Here is a 22957-nt window from a genome sequence, read left to right as displayed (position 1 = left end):
ATGAATGTAAGTCCATCTCGATGAAGTGGTATTGGACGCGGACGCGGATGGTGCGTGTCAGCAAGTTGGACGGTCCACAGAAGCCACTCACTCGCCTGCTCACAGCTCCCCGCCCGATAATCCCGATGATTAATTGCGGCCAGATCGGTGAGGAGACATAGGACAGCGACATCGTTGGCACGCGCAATCCAGGGAATGTGCGGAATTCGCGGCGAGTGCATTTAAGGCGCCGAGTGGCTCATTATGCATGCGCGGGGCCCAGAACTTCGAAATAAATTAAGGCAGCGGACTTTGATGCATGGCTCCGCCACCTCCTCCTCCACCTCCTCCTCCTCCTGCTACTGCTGCTGCTACTCCCCCCACTCCCAAGCTACGCTGCTCCCCTCCTGCAGCTGGCGCCAGTGGAAAATTTTCATCTGCCATGCTGAAATGTTTGGCCCAATCTCAATTGGGCTGCAGCAGCAAGCAGATCCTTAAACAAGCCGGTTTCATTCAATCGCTGCTAACCAGGCACGGCACCCCGAGATCCCATGCGATACGATACGATCCGGAACGGAACGAAACGTCATAATTAAAAACCTTCCCAGCGAGTGCCAGATGTCGGGGCGTGTGTACATATACATATGTAAAGGACAATTTATTAAGAGTGCGTAAAACAACAAGCTGCACATATGTAAGTACCAGCAGTGCAGGCGATTTGTCCTTTTTGGTTAGAAGTTAAGGGAGTATCTAGATTATTATTATTATTTATTAACAATTTTTATACCCTTGCAGGGTATTATAAGTTTAGTCAGAAGTTGGCATAACGCATTGAAGGAGTTATTTTCGGGCCTATAAAGCATATATATTTTTGATCAGCATCAAAAGGCCAATCTTTCTATGCAGGTCCGGAGGAAAACAATATTTTTTAGATTTTTTCAAAATTTTATAAGGGGTTACATTGTTAAAATTTACAAAAATTAGCTCAAAATTAAAATTTTAAAAATGTTAAACGCAGTATTGTGATTTATTATCCTACTAAAAACTAAGATAGAAAAGCTTTCCAAATTGAATTTGATGATTTTCCGACCGAGTTATAATATTTTTAATCTTAGGATTTTTCCCAAAAATTATCATATAAAAATATGGATAAATATCTTTCAAATTATTAAAAATTGAAATCAGTAAGTAAATTTTTAAGGTAATAAAAACTTTCACACTAACTGCTTTCCGAATTTAAATTAATGTATTTTTGGCTTAGTTATAATAGATATAGTAAATAGATGATCGATTTTCGGCCCCTGATCTAATTGTAAACTGAAAGGGTACACAAACTTTGGCTTTCCGAATTTAAGTTCCTTTCTTTTTTTACAATATTTTTGTATTATTCTTTTAGCCTATCAGTGAACCAATTTCCCTTGATTTTTGAATTGAAATTTAATAAAGTTTTGCTTAAAATAAATACATTTTTTAGTTGGTTGTAAGAAATATAACAAATAATATATTCAATCCACCTACATATTATATATGTTTCAACAGAAATAAGATAAACACCTAAAATAATATAGTTCTTAACATTTTCCATCCTTTTTTTTTAAGACTGCTGACTGTCAGCACTGAATACCACGCGCACACACAGCCACCAACATGTGTCCACAACGATAATGATGCCCCATACATAGAACTAGGTACTCAAGAAGATCCCAACTGCAGTAGGCAGCCGCCGCTCGAAGGGGGCACAAACACGCACATCGGGATTGAGATCGAGATTGAGTTGGAGATGTGGCTGGAGATTGATGGCTGGCGCCGAAAGAACAGGAACACATGTAATTGAGTGTTGTGGACAATTACACGAGTCCCGGCAGCGCAGCTCCCGGTTGCTCCCAGTTCCCAGGTCGCCAATTGGCCAAAAAGCCGCTCAATCTTCTCCGCGGAGAGCCAAGAGATCCGAGAGAGAGCAGCACTAGCAGCAGCAGCAGCAACAGTAGCATCATCCGAAGCAGCAGCGACGGCGGCAGCAGCAGCAGAAGCAGAAGCAGCAGCATCGGCATACGGATCCTCAGCGTTTTTATTCCCACTCCCAGTCACAAACGGACCGTGCTGGAATCAAGACGTGATCACCGGGGCTAGAAGCGATTCATTCGATCGATCGGAACCGAGACTTTGACTCACACCCATACACATACTCGCGGCGTTCGAAAAAAAAAATAACAACCAATATATAGTACAATACAATTTTTTAGAAGATTAATTCCGAGCATCGGCGATCTATATACACATACACCCGGTCGAGCGGGTCAAGAGGTCTAGCCAGATAGAAAGGGAGATCTGTGGGCGCCGGGAAGCCGGGGAGAGTGCACTAGAAGCGGAGGAGGAGCAGCTCCAGCCCTCCACATATCCCAGGCGATTAGATCCAACCGAGTCGAACCCAAAGTGCTGTGCGTGCTGGTGCCGTGTGTGTTTGTTTGAACCAAGAGCTGTGGCAGTGCCGCTTTGAAATCCGATGCCAGCGGCGGTTCAGGGAATCCACGGAATCGAGATCGAAAACATAAACGAAAAGGCAATCCTGCTGGAAAACCGAGCTGCGATGGAAACCCCCGCACGCACACATATGTGCGCCGTCTAGTGGGTAATTTCCCGAGCGTTTTCCGAGCTGCCTGCTCGAACAGTTACTAATCCGCCGCCCGAGCGCAAGCAACGCGTCCTGACATCGTCCGGAAAAACAGTGAATCTTGGTGCCTTGTGAAACGGAAAATCTCAGAAATACCGAAAACATATTTATATATATTTGCCGTGCCAAAGAATTGTGAAATCAAACATCGAGAACCAAGTTTACCCCAGTGCTTGAGTGGTCGCCAAAATGACGTCCCTCGTGTACACCGTCTTCCACCTGGCCTCGCTCCAGTGCTCGGTGCGTCCGGAGATCTCGCCCTGCACTTGCGAGACGGGCAAGGCCTGGAACCATGTGGAGCTCAACTGTGAAAAGCTGGAGTCTTTTAATGCCGTGGTGGACAGCCTGGCCAATAAGCTCAACCCGGACACGAAAATCGACCTGAAGATCACGCATTCGCAGCTGGACGACATGGAAATGCGCTCGTTTACGGATATGAACTTTAACTTGTACAAGCTAAGGATGCAATGGAATGGACTTAGGTGAGTGGGATTACTATTTTGGGTGCCATGGAAATTTTTGGAGAATTTTTTTTATTTTTTTGCTTAAGAAAACTCTTTAGAAAAATGTTTGTTTGTGCCTATTTTATTTTATTTATTAGAGTTTGGGGTTGAATATATAAAAGATACATTTAAGATATGTATGATTTAGATAGGTCTGAATTTGTTGTATCCATTAAAGCTGAGAATCCCTTAAATTTATTATTGCCAGACTCTATAATAGGGTTTCTAAAATATTATTTCTTTTACAAGTAATTTTCTTTCTTAGTCTTAGTGTTGTCATAGAAATTTCCCTGAAACTGAATTCAAAAATTGGTAAAACCCATACAGTCTGGAAAATCAATTGTTGCGGGGGGACTTTTCCGCCGTAGACTCAATCAAAAATTTTCTTGTCTAGGGGGAGTTCAAGGCCAGCTGCCGTGTTCCGTGGAGAAACAGAATTTTCCGCTCGGCCGGCTATCAATTTAGGTTCCTTAAACCCAATAAAAAACCGAGCGAATAAATAATAATGCAAATCGTACACAAATTTCAATACGTTTATGTAAATGCACGAAAATGTGCTCCTCAGATCGGATCGGATCAGATCCCCACCAGGCTTGTTTACAGCCTCCCGCCGCCCAGTAGATACTAAAACAATAACAATGTCACTTGTTTACGTAAAAGAGTCCGGTCATTATCTATGGCTATCCCTCAATTGGGCAAATTGGGTGCTGCGAAGGAGCTGGAGATGCTGCTGCTGGCAGGCGAATCTTAATTGCCGCCCAGATGATTTAATTTTTCAATTAGGAAGTAGCATTGAATTGCTGCAAATTGCGAGCGGGTCTTAGTAAGACGCTGTGTACAAGATCGGATCCGATTGGATCCTATCACCCGAACTAAGCAGCATCTCTCCGCTTCGAGTATTTTTTTTATTCAATTGATAATTGATAATAGCCGCGGCTTATCAGCACCGCTCTTGGTATGGGTGTCTATGTACTCGGACGTGTGTATTCAAATGTACAACCACCGAGATCGGCGCTCATTTAATGCGTACACAAAATTGATAATTGCAGTTTATTGAAAGCGCTTTTCAACGGCGCCTGCACGTTTTCCGACTCTGACTCTCAATGAATTTCAATTCACTGCCGCACTGTCGCATTGTGATTTATATATTGGCAATTATAAATAAATGCGAATATAGAAATAACATTCGAGCCTATTTCATAAGCGCCTGCCGCGGGTTCATTGATATTTGACTTCGCCTGCATTATACTCGTACTCACACCGATTCGATTCTCTCCGATCAAAACAAAATGCGATCATGACTCAAGAGTCTTTGTGCCCCACGCGATTGATTCGGCAGAAATGCCATTCGAAAAAGATTGAGCCCCGAAAAATATATTTTCCATAATCGAGGGAAGCGCACAGATACGAGTGTTTGTTTCGAATCAATGGATTGTATGGAATGAGTCGGTTTCAAAAGGAATCTATATGTCTTCAAATAAGGGATAACTTTGATTTATATTAACAAAAAAGAGTGACAGAAAACTTGAAGATTTTATTTAAATAATCGCGTTTTTATATATTATCTTAATGAAATACCAAGCTCTTATTTCAATTGTTATTATTTTTATTACTCATTTCCCGCGAAATTGTTTATTTTTTATCAATTTGTAATTCTCAGAATTGTATTTGCATTTTTTTTTAGTTTATTTTCTTGATTATCAGATTATAGTTTTCGATTTATCATCCCAACCCATCGAATGCAATTTGCTTTCCTCGCCTCTGTGTGTTCTCCTCGTATGTAAGGCGGAATGATTTAATTACCCGACTTGATCGAATCAGTGTTGTGCACCAGCAGCTCCCCCAAGCGTCGATCTTGGAGCGGAGAGCGCGTGCCTCTGGGGCTACCAAGCTCTCCATGCTCGGGGAGCGCTTTTTTACATTGATGTCAATTTATAACAATTGACCTATTGCCTTAATATCGCGCTTTGACCAAATCATGCCAACCCAGCCAGGAAAAATACCGCTACCAGAGCGCACACATGCGTATCTCCATGGCGGCGGCGACATGATGATCATGACTTCCCCGTACTCGGTGTGCTTGGTACTCAATACTTACTGATACGCTCATCATCAAGAGGCGCGTGGAATTTCCTAATGTCTGGGATTTCGGCGTGATCAAATCGAATGGAGAGCCCTGCCTCTTGTAGGGTCTAATCAGTTGCTACATATTCGATGCTATATATTAAGAGGGTTCAGTTAGGGATATGGTTTTATTATATTATTGTAGTTGAACTCTACTTAAGAACCCTTAACAGATCTGTTCTTCTCTCTTGGTTATCACTGGTTTGAGGTCTCCACTGCATCATGACACTTGTGAATTTAGTCCAAGTACAGATCTATGTACATATGTGCCTTCCTAGCCCAAATATGGACCACAGCTGGAGGCATTCTCCGATAAGCGCTACTGTTTTTTGATTTCTTTTCGAATCTGTTTTATGACTGGCGCCAAAACAATCAACTCAAGTTTATGATCATATTTTACGATCGCCCATAATCAGCGTCCACTCGATTGAAGTGTGGTCAACGCAACGGCAACTATTGAATGGAATGAACTCTCCGGGACAGGACCTATGGGGGTTGGGGGAATGTGATTACCACGGAGCATAATACAAGGTTCGGTTCGGGTCTTGGGTCTTGGAGTCGTGGTCGCATTATGTGGCCTTTTCTGGTCTTCTGCTTTCTCAGGCGATAAGCAGGTTGTGTATGGCCATTATATGTTCAGTCACTCGCTGATTTGTTTGAGGCTGTTATCAGAGTGCAGTCGCAGCCCTGAAAAAGTGCGAAAAGTGTTGACGGCTTCCTTCATCCGCTGGCAATTAATTATGATAACTACTATAAGCGCACATAATTTATTGAGACGCGTGGAATATTCCCAGCCGATCTGTCTGGGCCCAAAGCGTGATAATGGCTTCGATAGATGGATCCGAAACTGATCCCACCGTATCCCCAGGAAGCGAAGTAAACAATAAACAAGAGTTTTGCAAAAGAGGCGTCGGCGTCGGCGTCAATAGCCCAAATATGACTTTATAATGGAATGTTTCGTACATGTTTTTGTTTTCGATTCCGAATGGGTTGCTCGGCTCTCCGTTCTCCGTGGTCCGTGCTCCGGGCTCTCCGAGTTCCGTGGTCTTTGCTCCGGGGTCAGTCGAGAGCGAAGCAGGCAGTCCAATTGAATTTTATTATTACGCTCAATCAATGATCAAGGGGCCAGTTTAGGTCGTGTGACAATTATACCGCTGACGTTAAGGAATTGTAGATACATCTCTGATACACATGTCCAAGTGCGCGTCCGCGTCCATCCGCTCCAGCCCAGCTATCACAGCCATCTCAGCTATCTTAGACTTCCCAGCCATCCCAGAGATATGTGCTCAAGTTCAACGGGCTCATTATGGATACAGTACGAGTTATCTGGGGGCCGGCTGCTCCTGCCCAGCGTTTCTCATTACATAATCAACGGCTGACAAGCGCAACTCGTAGGCCCTCCTCCTGGTCTTCCTCCTGCTCGGAGCCGGCAATCAATCACGATCGTCTGGCTGGAGGCTGGTAGCTGGAAGCTGGAAGCTAAAAATAGCCCCTGCCAATCAAAGTGCTGAGCCAGTGGCTCCTCGTATGCCATGCTCGCATGCCAATAACGGGCGCCAAGGATGTCCACTCCACTCTTGGCACTTGGCACGCCATCCGCATCCACATCCAGCCCAGTTCCCATCATGAATCTGCTGCTCCAGCGCCCGTTTGGCGCCTCGACGGCGACAACTTAATAGCCACCTGCAGACGTCGATAAAGATACAGTGTGTGCAGGTGGGAAGCAGGGCGGGATTGGGCGGCGGAGGCGCGGAGCAGCGCCCCTGATAAGGCTGCGTCATCATCAGATCCAAAGATAGACCAGGGATGCGAAACTCGATCCGGCCCCATTCAAAACCAATTACAGATTTGGCTGATTCATTGTCACAGAGTGAATCAGATTGGCATTGCTAGCATCTCGATGCAACTATCTCAATGATAGTTAAATAAATATTATTAAATAAATATAACATCTCAATGATAGTAAAATAAATATGTTAATTTAATCTAGCTGAGTTTTCACAGGACTTCTAGTCATTTCATTGATTGATTTCTGAGTAGAGAGAAAGTAGTTGCCACTTTAAACAAATTAATAGAAATTTCTCTTAAATTATTCCCAAACAACTTTCATTATTCAGAAGCTTATATTATTGTGCAACACCAGGAGAAAATGTCGTCAGAAGTCTTGGTTTAGCTCCTAAAGAATTTATAAGGTTGAGATTAAGACCACAGATAGTTGAGAAATGTGACAGGGATGATTTTTATTTAATTATTAACTACCTGGAATCCAAGATACAAATAGATTACTCCCACTTGATTCTGGTCTTCGTAAACATTATTTATTATTATTTTATTATTTGCTCTTGAGAAGCAACACATGTTTTACATTTTCTAAATAGAAACTTATTAAATGCTTATTCAGATAATAATTTTTTATTATGACAACTAAATTCCTAGAATTCACATTTCAATATTTTTAAATTCGCAACATTTTATTGTTTCCTGGAAATAAATATAGATCTCGCCACTCATTTAGTTTGTTTTTAAAACTATTTGAATTGAAGTAATTTAAATATTTACTCATAGCCTCTACTCTCTTTTCAACATTTAATAAATCGGCTTAAGACGTCTCGATCAATGCCAGTCAAATTCTCGTGCTTTTCGGCTAATAATACGAAATTGTAATGGATTTCTTTTGTTTTTGGCGCTATTTATAGATCGCTGCCCGAGCTGCCGTTCCGCGGGTTATCGAATGTCACCTACCTAAGCATCGGCGACAACGAACTCGACGAGATCCCGAAGCACGCCCTGAGCCACATGCCGAGCCTGCTCACGCTGGACATCGGACGCTGCAACATACGGGCGGTGCAGCAGGAGGACTTTCGGGGCATCCAGCTGGTGACGAACCTGATCCTGCCGAGCAATAACATAACGCGCTTGGACCGAGGCTCCTTCCCCCTAAGCCTGCTTATCCTGCATCTGGGGCGGAATCGAATAGAGTCGCTCAATGGCTCCCTGCACGATCTCAGTCAGCTGCAGTCGTTGTTTATCAATGCGAACAACATCAGCGACCTGGATGGGGAGCTGCCGGATGGGAGCAAGTTGCGCCTGCTGATGGCCCACAACAACCGACTGGAGCGACTACCGGCTAACATGGCTGGGATGCACAACCTGGAGACCATGCACGTTCACTTCAACCGACTGCGCTCCTTCGATCGTGTCCTGCGCAATGCCGTCAATCTGTCCGAGGTGCTGGCCGAGAACAACGAGCTGGAGTACCTGGCCCGGGATGAGTTTGCCTCCTGTGACAAGGTGGAGAACCTGCAGCTCGGCTGTAATCACATTCGCTCGCTCAACTCGTCGCTGCTGCCAATCACCAAGCTGAAATTTGCCAACTTTTCGTTTAACGACATTGAGGAGTTCTCCATGGCGGAGCTGCATGGCCTGCGCTCTCTGAGGACCCTCAGTCTGTCCAGCAATCGCATCGAGCGGCTTTTACCCGATCCGCGGGGTGTGCAGGAGCTGATTTTGCTCGAACTGCAGCTGGACAACAATAGAATCGACTCTCTGAACGGAGCTCTGGCGGGTCTGGGCAACCTCCGCATTCTCAGCCTGGCCGAGAATCGTTTGGAGCACCTCCAGGTGGGCGACTTTGATGGCATGCAGCGCCTGGAGATCCTCGACCTGACCGGCAATCAGCTGGCGGAGCTCAAGCCCATGGAAACGGTGAGTGAAGATTAAAAATTATAGCTTTATTGGAATACTTTAATTGCTATTTGTAAAGCTCCTAAGATGTTAGATTATAAATATTAAAAATAATTTATTCTTTCTTCCAGACCTTGTTGCCAAACCTTAAGATCCTCAAGGTGGCTTACAACAATATCACCAAACTGGAGCAGGACTTCAAGGGTTTGCCTGTCCTCTGCCAGGCCAATTTAACCAATAACCAGATATCGACCATATCGAGCGAACTGGTCACCAACACGCGCTGCAAAAATCACAATGTTCCCGGCAAGCTGGAGATACATCTAGATGGTAAGTTCCTCTCTATTAAATTGAACGTAAACTAGTGAAATATTTGTAGTAAAAGTAGTAAAAATTAATCACTTTTAATCAGTTTTAGTGTACGAAAACTAAAGCTTAACGTTGGGGAATTCACAAGATTAAATGTTGCTAGGCAATCTACCTAGAAACATGTTGAGCAACACCATCTGTTGCTGTCAACATATAGATGTTGCTACAGTAACGCAGAATAATTTTCAAAATTTTAATATTACATTAATAAATAATCTATGTTTTATTTATCCACAGACAATCCCATCATGTGTGATGTGCGCCTGAACGAACTGTGCCGCTTGATGGCCGTCCAGGAGGCCCGTATTCGTGGCCGCTCGCAGTGCTTCGAGAACGACCAGGAGGTTTGCACCGTCCTGCCCATGCTCTACAAGGTGGACCTGCCTCTTATGGTGACCAATATAAAGCTGGTTCCCTCGCTGCTCAAGGGCAATGAGGAGCTGCTGCCCCCCCTCATCGCCACGCTTGGCCAGCCGCTCATCAATCCGGTGATCATTGGCACGGCTATAGTTCCACCTCTGCCGCCGGCACTGCTGCTGACCACTACTACGCCTCCGCCGCCTCTGCCGCTACCCGTGGCGCCGGAAGTGGAAAAGAATGAGTCTACCACAGCTACTCCTGTTACGACAAGCAGCTCCACCACAGAGGAGTCAACGACAACTTCTTCTACGACCACGACTACGGCCAGCAGTCAGGTGGCTTTGGATCCCACAGAAGTAGTTATCACAACCACGGCTCCTACAACCACCTCCACCAGCACCACGACTCCGAAGCCCAACGAAACGCTGCCCGTGATTGTGGAACTGCAAGAGGCCGATTTGGCCTCTCCAACCCTCAACGACACGGCCAATGCAGAGGCTGGCGGAGATCAGGTGCTTAAGGAGGACTCAGCGGTGGTGGTGCCACCGCCCGGTCTGGAGGATCCGCTGCAGCACGAGCGAGAGAGGGAGCGCGAGAGGGAGAGGCAGCTGGAGCTAGAGCGGGATCTCGACCACGAGGCGGTGGCCAAGACCGAGTATGAGACGGTCGAGTATATCCCCAATCTGGTGCAGCCGCCGGTGGTTGACGGTAACGATGCGCTGACACCACCGCCCAGCAAGGCGAACGCCCTGGAGGAGGACTCCGATGCGCAGTCCAACTCTGTGCACGCAGAGTACCCGCATGCGGCGCAGAGCCTCCAGATACCCGAAGAGCCGCCGGAGGAGTGAGGCAGCCGGGTGTAGGTACCGCGGGGGATTCCCCAAAACATTATTTTACTGTAAAGCGCAGCGCAGGAGGAAGCAGGCGGCGGCAGGTGGCAGAGGAGCGAGATTGGGGCGGAGCAGCATGCAAACGGCGGGCGGAGCGAGATTCGGATTTGTATGTCTTAAGTTAACTTAGTTCTTATGTTTTATTTAAGCCATCGCTAAATCGAACAGTTTGTCGGACGCTTTTTTGTTGACTATTGTTTCGTCGATTTTTATTTCGAAAATTCGATTATGATTTCGGGGGTTCGACCGCACTGGAGGAGGGGGAGTACATCGATATGACCCTGGACCGACGAACGAACAGAGGACCGTCTTATGATTTAAGCTTATTTGTTGGGGGCTCAATTTCGCGTATGTATGTATGTGTTTTGGCGTTGGTCAACGGGCGTCTTTTGGTTTTCAATCTCACGGCAACAAAAATTAAACAAACTTATGATTTTACAATCCTTTGGAAAGATATAAGCCCTTCAAGAAAAGTCGTGGAATTAACCAGGCAAACTTTTAAAATTTCTGATCATTTAATTTGTGTCTGAAACGTTTTATTGCATACTTTTCACACATTTTAAACTGATTTTAGGACCTAAAAGCAAATTTCTATATTGTTTCTTAATTTAAAAACTAAAATAACATTTAAAAACCCTTTGAGATACATTCGTAAGATGGAAAGCCGAAAAACGACCTGATAGATACCGGATGGAGGTGGCGCCGGTGGCGATATCGAATATGCAACTTGCATCTATATTTAATATCTGTATACACGTATATAGTACTTAGAGTTAATCGAAGGCAAAAAACAACAAATCGCATCGAGCTAATGTTAATAATACACACACGACTCACACACACTCAAAAGAACACACACACACACCAAGAAAACGTAGTGCACACTGGCACAAACTGAATACACACGAGAAAAAAAAAGAGGAAAAAATATTGTTATCAATTTCGTTAACAAAATGAGAAAATAGATTTTAGCGTGTAATTATATGAAAATGAAAATGGTATTCTAAATAAAATCGTCAATAAAAATTAAATTGTGTTTGGTTTAAATAATGTTATGGCTTATAGAAAAGAAAACACAAGTTAAAGTGGCAGTTACTTTTTGTTTTGAATAATTAAATTGGCGTTGCCAGACTGTGCGGGGACATTACGTTAATTACATCATCTGCTTACGTCTTTAGACGGTCTGGCAACGCACCAAGGTTTCAGCTTCTTAGTGTGACCAGAAGCCATTAAAGCGTAATTGCCCCGCCATTACCTGAATTTTTAATCTTATCTGCGGAAAAGCCGGCGGGCACACTGCACAAACAGGAACAAAAAAACGCTAAACAGTGGTGTCATTCCCGCTTTTTTTAATTATTAGCTAATCGCTGTAGCTTCGGAATTTGCATTTGCATAAAATGCATATGCATAAAATATGCAACATATATGAAATGTAAATATGAAATATGCATAATATACGCAACTATGTCAAATAAACACATTTGAATATATTTACTTGCGATCCCTGGAATTGACCAAAAAGTCAGTATTTTTCTTAGCTTTTTTCTATCGGAATTTGGCTTGTTTTTAGCTGTTTATTTTGGGCAATCTTTTGCTCAGATCACATCACTGACGAAACGCGAAACAGAAAAGCAGAAAGCAGATCCAGATTTAATAACAATTAAATATTAAATCTATTATTTAATACTAATAATCCGTGTTTGTTGTGCAAAGTGCAAAGGGTACATTTCGCCCGCAATAGAGAGCTTGTGCGCGAAGGCCTTCTGTTTTTGTTGACGTCGCCGTCGTCATCATCGTCTTGTGACTGTGTCTATTTTTCGGAGGAAAGAAAGAAAAGAAAGTCGTAAAATATAGAAAACTAGAAAACTTGGGGAGGAGGAGTCGCACACACACACACTCGCACACAAAGAGACACAGACACACGGAGCCCCCCACTCACACCAACACACGGGCGGACTGCAGCAGCAACAAAAAGTAAAACAACAATAAAGACAGCAACATTGCAGGTGAGCGCAAGAGAGCGGGGCAAACATTTCTCTCTTTTGTGTTTGTCGTAATTGTGTGTTTTCTTCTAAGTTTGTCTTTTAAATATTAAGGATCCCCCATTTAAATGTTATTCCCCTGCTAACATCTTTAGTTATTTATGATAACGCTTGGCTTCTATTTGTTTCGTTGATTCTGGTGCGTGTTGTTGATAAGTGCCGTTAGCCGGTCGAAAAATTAGTCATAGCCCTTGGTCAGCAGGGGCGTAGCGGTCGAGGGGCCAAGGGGGCGTTGGCCCAAAAGGTGGAACAGGTTTATGCGAAAGGGGGACGCTCCGCGTATGAGTAATGAATGAAGTTCGCATTTTTGTGCCCCCCATCGGTTGTGTGAGTATGTGTGTTAGTTTGAGTGCCACAAATGAAATCTAATCGCATTTCTGACTCGTTATCACACGCACACACACCAACGACGGGCACCCATGGACAACTGCAGACGCAGTCATAATAATAGGCACTGCTCCTAATTACAGGTTAAGATTGGGATGTTTCACTAAATTAGTATCTTAAATTGAAGATATAACTAACAGAAGATCCTTAGTCAGAATGAGTTACAATAATGTTTTAGTTTAATTTAAACAGTAAAGAAAAATCTAACAGGTGTTCAACATCATTTATCATGATTTAAAGAAGAATAGACATATCCATTTGCAGCTGCTATTATTATGACCGTATCTGTGTGTCTGTGCATTCACAACTATATAATGTACGCCCGCATTTACAACAGATGCAGCAACTCTGGAAAATGCAACAATATATGTATGTATAGGGGGAGGTACGGGGCAAGGAACCTGCTGTCGGCAGCGATCAAGTTGCACAGTGGGCATCATCAGCGAGCAATGACCTTCATGGACAGTGGTTAACCCCTAGCACCTGGATAACAAAGCGTCAGAGAGAAGAGATAACCGTAAATCACAAGCAAACATTTCATTTGCCAGAAAAGCTTATCGTTATCCAGTGGAATTTTAACCGAAAACATTAATTCTATTATTTTTTTTTTATAAACTTAAAAATATGTGCGAAGAGAGGGGCACCAGTAAATAAGTAAATAAATAAATAAGTTTAATGTTTGATGAGTAAAAAACAAACATTTCTAAGCGTGAGTTTTCCCATTAAACATAAAAACCACACTTCTTACTAAGAACAACTGATAGCCTTTATAATTTTGAAACGGATATTCCAAAGCTTTCAAGATTGTTTAAGGTATTTACATTCTTAGAAAAAATATGGTTTTTATGTTTTTCCTCGTACAAGAATTTTAAGCGTGGGGCTGATAAGATTTTTAATTATGTCAATAAATTCAAAGACTTTATATGTATGTTTTATTTAGGTATTTCAACTGATGAATCATTAATTTAATGAAAACATTTGTTTAATAAGGAGATAAGCCTTAGATCGGGGGAAATTAGTTTCGTAATGTAAATCCGACTTATCAAATGGCGTTCCAAAATAATCAGTTATGAAATCCGTTCGGGGGGCTTAAAGACTCTCCTCAGAACGATGTATGAAAGGGTTAATGACAGGCTATCATCAATATTTCACCTTAGCGGAAACATGCTAAACGGCTAACAAAACTGCATGTCAAACAGCCTCGTGAATGTGGAATATTTCGACTGGGTATAATTGCGTTTAGATACAATAAACAATATCGAGCGATCAGTTCCATCTCGCATACCAATCGGGCAACACCTTAACCTCGGGCAAAGTTCCTCCTGCTTTCGGGTTTAATTCAGTGTTTGGAGCGGGCTGTCAAGCTTTTTCCGCCACCACGTTCATTGAACCGATTCTCCGTCAAGGCTCTCTGCCTTGAAACAAAGTGAATCGCAACTCGTTCAGCATTCTGTTTGTTTTGATACCCACACAAGTGAACTTTTATTTTTGGCAATAAAACGGCGACGTTTTGCCGAAAGTCAAGTGCAAAACACAAAGAAAGCTCCGTCCCGGCCTCCGTCCCCATCTGCCACTTTCGGCTGCTTCTGTCTGGCATTCAATTTACTCAAGTTCAGGCGACAACCACAACAAAAAAACAGACCAGAAACCACCCAATATCTCTCTCGACTCTTGCACTTCATTTGCGTAGTTTTCTCGTCTTACTGCGCGACATTTAATTGAATTATTTCGCCTTCTTGGGGCGTAACGAAAACAAACAAATGACAGCCCTTCCGCTCACTGCCCGGGTATTGTGTGATTACTACGACGATGACGACTGTGGATCGGTCAATGAATCCCCCTCCCCAGATGCTCTAAAGTTCCTCCCATTATCACTTGGTCTCTCGCATAGCTCGAATACTTGACGAACGGGTTTATCTGTGGCCTACAGTTTCGAGGCGGGTTCTCTGCGGAGTTTCGCTGCTGGACGGCTCTCTCCAATATGTGTCAAGTGCGTTGTTTACACGATATAAAAGAACGAAAAATAAAACAGAAATCCAACATAAATAAATGTCAGACGTCAACAAGAACCGTGCTTATAGAGAAACTACAAAGATTCTCCAGTTGTTAACTGGTTGATTCGCATGTCCGAATTCTTACCGGTATCTACAGTACAGTGCGTTTTAAAGTTCTGTAGCCACTTTTGGGAATTTAGGAAAACAAAGCTCAATATATTAAAATTGTTGCTTTAATATAAATATATTTTAATATAGCCTCTTTTGGGGTGTGGACTTTCGATACAAAAAGTCTTATCTTATCATGATCATTACAATAATTAAACCTCACGTAAATGTTTTTATTATTCACTGACATTTGATAAAAATATATCGCTTTATTGTGCAATATCTCTTAATGAATGAATGATAATTTTATTCATTTTATTGTATAAAAATAATACAACAAAATTACAATTGAAATTTAAGATACGCATTGCAATAAAAAGCCGTCTTCGACTTGCAGTCTTTTTATAAACATAAAAATTTATAAATATTATGTACATATATGCACGTCGCTATCTTATCGGTAATCAGCTTTCATCTGGCTTCTATATATTCTCGAAATTTGTATGGCCGAATAACCCCTTATTTGAAATTCTTCTTAAGGAACTTTTGCCACTTTGCCAGCCAATCGATAACAATTTGATTATCTTGTGTGCACTTTTTTCATTTAAAAATAGATGAGCGCACCTCGACAAAGAAAAGAAAGGAAAAATCAATTCATTTGCTATAATTTCTCGCTATGGTTGTTCCCTGTTCGGCTTTTAATGCATAATGCAGCTTACGCTGAAAATTTGCATATCCAGACATAGACGTAGACGACTGTCTGTCCAGGGCCTCCCTTTGGTTTCCTCCTCTTCGGTTATTTTACATTTTTGCGGCTTCGGTCTGTCATGGGTTAAGTTCAAGCAAAGGCATTGGATGCAGTGAGGGCCTATCCACTAAGTGGGAACTGTTGTCAGGGAACTTTAAGTAATGCTTAGGGGTTCAAGAAACCAATAAACAAGTCATTGAAGATACCTTAATCCGAGAAGAATTAATTTACATATGTACATATGTGTATAATCTTTTTATGCTTTAAGAAGAATATTTATTTTTTAAATGAATTTTATTTATTTATACATGCAAAGTTTGCATTGCAAATTTTAATGAACATATATTTTTAAAAATATTTTTGACCACATAATTTCCAATGTAATATTAAATTATCATGCTCATTTAACTTTTATCGAATGAAATATTCAGAACAAATTAATTTTGATTTAATTTAAATATAATTTGTGGATGTGATAACATTTTAATACTTTGTTAATTATATGGTATCTGAACTGTTGCACAATTAAGATCTTACTGGGCAGAGTATCGCACAGTCGGCTTTCGAAATTCAAGGGAAATACTCTCTGCTATGTTTCGTTTTATTTTTGCTCCGTGTTGTTATTCATTTCTGTTTGCATTTTGTTTGCCCGCAAATTGAATTATTTCCCCTAGGCGTTGGAGGGCCCTGGACTTGGTGGGTCCGCTATTGCGAGATCTGGTTCCTTACCCGCCTTTTGGGGCAGTGCACGGGCAAACCTTCGGCCGGCGTTAAAAAAATTCCTCGGATTTTATTTCTATTTCGATTGGGTATCTATTTGAACGTATGCTTTCACTCTTTTTGTTCGGTGCACTTGAGTTTGAGTTCGGCAATTATTATGTATAGTATCTATGGAACTGTGTGTTTTGCACCACTGCAACGTCGATAACATTAACAACCGACATCTGAACTATATAAATAAATATGTATATCCGTATCTGTACTCTTATACTATGTATTTTGATTGTATTTATCTTGTATCTCATACTTAGCTTGCTTTGGAGCACTTAAACAGCAATAAACAAAAACAAAAAACGAAAAAATACAATAAGAGAAAAAGAATCTCAAGCTTTTGCAAGCAAAAGTCTCTTGTATAGAAAATAAAAAGCAAAGTCAAACGCAAAAACAAACGAAAAGTAAGTCTCAATGTTAATACATATCATTTAACAACAAGTTCTCTTCCAACTACACCGCAAATAAATGAATAAAATAAAATAGAAATGGTATTATCCATCAGATGTGTATATTAAACCGATCCTATTTGATTTTGAGTTCAACTTTGACACGATTCTCACAACACCGAAGCAGCAGCACAGAGCAGCAGCATACAAACATTACTCACCACAGACCACGAAACACCGTTCCACACCGTTTGTGTTTTCGTTTTTGTTCAGATTTTGTAGTCCGACACTCACATTCAACACATTAGACTCGAAATTCAATTCGAAAACTTCAGAGATACCGTCAAAATAAGTTAAAAATCCAAAATTCAACTTCAATTTCCATTCACATCAAGCGGAACTTTCACAGAGACGAAAGTCTTTTCGAGAACGAATAACCCCATCCTCTCCCTCTCCCACAATCCACCTCGAGACCCCCGAAGGGTTTGATCGAGACGGTATAGCCATGCTAACACTCCCCTCCATCCTTCTCGTCACACAGTGAGAAAGCAAAAGGACGATATGCAGGTCAATGTCGCGGGTCTACGCCGGAATATCAAGAACCTTGCGCACAACTACTCCGATGCTCAGGTAAGTGATCTCCTTGGTATTCCAACTATCCAATTCGATCCCCTCACTAAACTCTTTACTCCCACCAGGTCAAAGTGCGCGAGGCCACCTCCAACGACCCTTGGGGTCCGTCGGCCGCCATTATGGGCGAGATAGCGGATCTCACCTACAACGTGGTGGCCTTCTCCGAGATCATGCAGATGATCTGGAAGCGTCTCAACGACCACGGCAAGAACTGGCGCCACGTCTATAAGGCACTCATCCTGCTCGAGTATCTGATCAAGACCGGTACGGAAAAGGTGGCCCAGCAGTGCAAGGAGAACATCTTTGCCATTCAGACGCTGCGCGAGTTTGTTTACTTCGAGGAGGGCAAGGACCAGGGTACCCATGTCCGGGAGAAGGCCAAGCAGCTGGTCAACTTGCTCAAGGATGACGAACGGCTCAAGAACGAGCGAGTCAAGGCGCTGAAGGCCAAGGAGCGATTCGCCCAGCATCCGAGCGGTTTCGGCAGTGATGGCTACATAGACGGACCTTCGCAGCGGGATCTGCCCCCAGGTTGGCAGGAGGAGCCGCCCAAGTCTGTCTCTGAGCTGGAGATGGTTCGCCCGCAGACGGCCGGTGAGGAGGAGCTGCAGCTTCAGCTGGCCATGGCCATGTCGCGCGAGGAAGCCGAGCAGGAGGAGGCCAAGCGACGCAGCGACGATGTGCGTCTCCAGCTGGCCCTTAGCCAGAGCGAGCAGGACTTTAAGTGAGTTTTTGAGGTATTTAAATTCAGGATTCTTTTCTAATGTATTCTGTTAGCGTGAGGGATCACAATGGACGGCCGATTGCCGCGCCCAAGAAGGAGGAGCCCCAGAGCCATTTGCTGGATTTGCTGGACATCTCTTTGGGCGCCACCAGCATCTCGAGTCCACCGCTGGGCGCTGCAGGCGGCGCCCCTGCAGCCATTGTCGATCCCTGGGCCACACCCGGTCCACGAGCACCCAGTCAGTTGTCGGATCCCTGGTCGGGAACCTCCTCGCCCCAGGTGGATCCCTGGCATCCTAACGCCGCTCCACGTACTATCATGGGCGCCGGAGTGCCGATGAGTTCAGCGCCACCAGGAGGAGCACCTGGCGATGCTTGGGGAGCACGCAACCAGTCGCCATCAGTGGCATCGGGCTCCTCCAACGAGGGCTGGCTGCAGACCAACGGCAATGCCAATCAGAATGGACGCGGAGCCACTCCAGCGGGCGCTCCAGTGGACGCCTGGATAACGAAATCAACAGCCGGAGCAGCTTTGGCGGCTGCACCAGTAAATCATCATGCGGCAAACAATGGCGGCTCTCCAGCGGATCCCTGGCTGGCGGAGCCATCCGCTGCGGCTGGTGGAGGCGGAGGAGCTGGTGGAACCGGTTCAGCAGATCCCTGGGCGGGTGGAGCTGCTCCACAGTCAGGAGCGGGAGCACTGGATGATCCCTGGAAAGCACTAGGAACGGGAGCCATTAAGGTGAGTATATTCTGGGACGATTGCTTAGCTAAGCGTGTTAGGTGCCAGTGATTCCTTTAATTATTTAATTGCATTATCTTGGGAACTGCTAAAATTCAGATAATTAAATAATCTAATCGAATTTTGGAAAGATAGTTCGTGTATTCGTGTAAAATAAAGCATTTTTAGCTTAGTTATGATAGATAGAAAGATAGATGATCTAATTCAAACCTGCGAGGGAATACACACGTTGGCTTGCCGAAGTTAGCTTTCTTTCTTGTCTTAAAATGATTTTAGGTTCTAAAGAAAACGTTACCTTTAAAGCTACAAGTAATTCATATTTCATATATTTTTTATTCCAGAAACCATCCCCGGAGTTTGATGAGTTCGATTTGATTACCAACCGTAACAAGAGCGAGCTGAGCAATTCCAATGCCTCCAACAACAACAATGGTAAGACAATAACTATAAACAGCTCTAAAAATTCTCAAACTTATCAATAAAACTACTTGCTTTCAGCTTCTCTGCTCGATGACATGGATCCGCTATCGTCAAACTACGGAAACGGAAGCAGTATGCATCCTTCGACGGGGGCCACTGCTAAGAAGCCGCTGAAGGATCCGCACTCGTTCCTTGGCGAAAACTCGGCACTGGTTAACCTGGACAATCTGATCAAGCCCATAGCGCCACAGACACAAACGGGAAATGCGCCTGCCTACAATCCCTTCAGCGACAACGTGATGCCGCCCAAGACGAATCTATTCCAGCAGCAGCAGCCAGCCGTGAGTCATCTCATCGGATTTAAATATTCATTCATAAAAACATTCTATAATTTTCCTACAGGTGCCGTCCATCAACCAGCTGAAACAGCAGGCTCCCTTCGCCGTCAGCATGAACCAGGATCCCTGGGCACCTGTTATGGGTGGCGTCAGTGCTCCTTCCCAGGTGAGTTTGCCTACGCAAAAAGGTGACAGATTAACTTGGAAATGGAGTACGTCTGAGGTGCTAGGAATTCTTCGTACTTGTACTTACTCTTTTGAGGTTTTTTACAGTCTGATTTATTGGCATTTCCGTTTACTTTTCCACAACACTTATCTTATCATTTTACTTATGCATTTTGATTTCCTTTACGTCATTTCGTTTCTTGAGCAACTGTTTGCATGTGAAAACCCTAAAATCCCAGCCAAAACTTCCGCCCCCCGTGCGTCCCACCAGCCTCAACTTGGGGCCCTCTTCCGCGGGGGAATTTCAGCTGCTGAGTGCGTTTAGTAATCCCATCATTCCTCCCTCCGCAACCATCATCCCCCAGCCACAGCCACAGCCCAGTTCGCAGGTGTACAACTATCCATACAACGGCCACATCACTAGCTCCAGCAGCACCAGCACCATGTACAGCCATGTGAGTCCGAGTCCCGGCATCGATGGCATCCGCAACATGGACATATTCAGCGAGAGACCCTATTTCAATAGCCCAACGGCGCCAGCTGACGATGCCTACAATATGTATAACAACAACAACAACAATTACGGAACTCCGGGTATATACTCAAGCTATGCTGCCAGCTACAGCAGCGCCCTGTCCGAATCCCTGGCTGAAACTCCGGGTGTTAGTGTGGCCCCCATTGGGTTTGTGGACGCTCCTGTCTGCAGTTATGGTCCCTCCTCCTCCGCCCACTGCAAGCTGGAAGTGAGTGTGCCGTCGTCGCCGTTAAAGTTGTTGTCCCCAAAACTACTTCCTCTGCCAGAATTTGTCGTTTATCGTTTATCGTTTCGCTTGCGTTTTTATCTTTAGTTTTGAGTTTCTTTCCGTTGAATTAGTTTCCTTTTCGTTTGACTAGCAAGTATGAGAACTACGAAGCGTAGGAAGCTGTGCTCGCATAGCTGCCCTCGCTGCTCCTTCGAAAACCACGTACGCATCTTGAGCAGAAGGCAGCTTTGCTAAAAAACCCGTTGATTCATAACATTTTCTAATTGTAGCCAACCATGGAGGCTTGGACGCTTAAATAAAACACATACAATATGCAATAAATGCGAATAATGGGTAAAATGTCTTTCGAATGTGCATGCTCTGCTAACTAACTTCTTAGTAGTCTTACCTTCTAACAACTACTTAAACCCTCTACCACTGTACCCGCTGTAGTTGGCTCGTATAACACTTAAACACGGCCGTTTGACTCTGCATGTAGTTTGCTTTTAGCCAAAACAATTAGAATTAAATACGACAAAAACAAAGAAATGTCTAATGGGAAATCTTAAACATTTTACAGCAAAACAACAACATGCCGTGGATCAAGCCGGAAGGAGCTACAAACCCGTTTTTGTCGTAATTTGAGAGCCGATCAATGAACCGCAATGCGAGCAGGAGCAACAAAGGGATCGTCAACTAATCCAAGGTCTGGCCGGAGTGTGGAGCAGCAACCAATTTTAGCAGAGAGAAAATATGAATTAATTAATAAATTATGTGTAAGGAAGTATTATTAAACTGTAAAATATGTGATGTACGTGAGAGAGAGAGGCAAGATGAGCGAAGTAGAAGAAAGCTTGCAATTCAGACATAACTTGCAATAACTAATCCATGTAACCCAGTCCCCAAAGCGCCACTCAACTGACTCTGAAATTAACCACCATACGATTTACATTTTAATTGCCACACTTTAAACCCTTCAAGTTGAGTGGCGGTCTTGGGGACCATTGATTCCCGACCCTTAGTTGAGATCCCCTGCTGTTGTTTGAGTTGTATCCTTGTTGAGGCGATTACCAAAAAACGGCAGCGAAATCCGAAAAATCGAGTCCAAACGAGAGATGCGAAAATGAAAACTAAAAATTGTTATATAGCTTTAAAGATTGCATAATTGGTAAAGAGAAACGTGTTGAAAACAGATTGATGTGTGCTTGTAATTGTAATTTTTTTTACGTTCTTATATTGTGAAATTTATTGTGCATGTGCGTGTGCAAGAAACCAAAACAAAAAATTATAACAATTAAAGGTTTTTGGCTAAATCGATTTTTAAACACACATTTTGAGGATTTTTTCGAGTTTGCATTCGCTTTTGGTCCACCTTCAAGACACAATGCATACACGAGTTTGCTGTTGACACACTTTTACCTTAGCGACTAGTTTCAAATTTACAACAAGAACCTTTGAACACATTATATACAAAGAACAATATGGCAAGAGCAAAACGAAAACGAAAACAGAGCAAACAAAGTAATGGTATACATTTAGGTTAGAATACGTAATGAATTGTATAAGCGTAACTTAATGATAACAAAATATACATACACGTAAAACAAAGATAAATGAAATTGGTTTCTTCACGACATGGCTAGAATATCCTGTGTGTAGAAAGTTCATGTAGTAGTCAGACCACTTTTGATGCTCCCATTGCACAACTTCCACTACAAAGTGCTAAGCGGGTGGCGACCGACTCCAGCCTAAACTCATGAGTGTGCCAATGGCCCGAGGCCTCCACTTGACAGCCAGCGCCAGCGTTCAACACTTTGTTGGGGCGCCAACAGGCAGCATCCGACAACGAACACAGGCAATCCCAGTCGCAGTCTTCCAGTTCCAATCCCGATCCCGATCCCCACAGCAACGGCAGCACGATTATGTTAATTTCAGGGGCCGCCAGAGTGCAGCATTAACGGAGCACGCCCACCGCATATGGCAGTGATATTTTAGCCAGCCAGCCAGCTGGGATGGATGCGGATTCGAGATGGGCTTGCGAATGTGGATATGGACGGACGTATGGATATGGATTGCGGGATGTGTTGCGCAAGTGCCTGGCTAGCTGCCTAGCTGGCTGGCTGGTTTCGGTTTTGATATTTGACATGCGCTGGGGGCCATCAGGAAACTTCGTT

At 43.6% G+C, this 22957-nt stretch overlaps 2 protein-coding genes across 7 annotated transcripts; both read left to right on the top strand.

Moving 5' to 3' along the window:
* Positions 1-1887: 1887 nt before the first annotated feature.
* On the top strand, positions 1888-11611 carry ltl (larval translucida). The gene is made up of 4 exons (XM_017172120.3): positions 1888-3132; positions 7974-8982; positions 9093-9291; positions 9568-11611. The coding sequence occupies exons 1-4, from the start codon at positions 2840-2842 to the stop codon at positions 10536-10538; spliced, it is 2472 nt and encodes an 823-aa protein (XP_017027609.1). The 5' UTR covers positions 1888-2839; the 3' UTR covers positions 10539-11611.
* A 590-nt stretch (positions 11612-12201) lies between these two features.
* lqf (epsin homolog lqf) lies at positions 12202-21597 on the top strand. Of its 6 annotated transcripts, none has more exons than XM_017171828.3 (10): positions 12202-12586; positions 16891-17034; positions 17561-17649; positions 17718-18376; positions 18430-19117; positions 19459-19549; positions 19616-19878; positions 19940-20041; positions 20280-20783; positions 21364-21597. In XM_017171828.3, coding segments are annotated over exons 2-10 (2457 nt in total). In that variant the 5' UTR covers positions 12202-12586; positions 16891-17033; the 3' UTR covers positions 21424-21597. The 6 variants fall into 6 exon arrangements, with proteins under 6 accessions (XP_017027317.1, XP_017027335.1, XP_017027372.1 ...); XM_017171883.3 differs by lacking the exon at positions 20280-20783 and adding an exon at positions 21074-21137 and having other exon boundaries at positions 12204-12586; XM_017171862.3 differs by having other exon boundaries at positions 12204-12586; positions 20406-20783.
* The last annotated feature ends 1360 nt before the right edge of the window (positions 21598-22957 follow it).

The sequence above is a fragment of the Drosophila kikkawai genome, chromosome 3L (genome assembly GCF_030179895.1).
Source record: "Drosophila kikkawai strain 14028-0561.14 chromosome 3L, DkikHiC1v2, whole genome shotgun sequence".
Classification (NCBI taxonomy): Eukaryota; Metazoa; Arthropoda; class Insecta; order Diptera; family Drosophilidae; genus Drosophila; species Drosophila kikkawai.
This window is presented reverse-complemented; position numbering and strand designations above follow the sequence as displayed.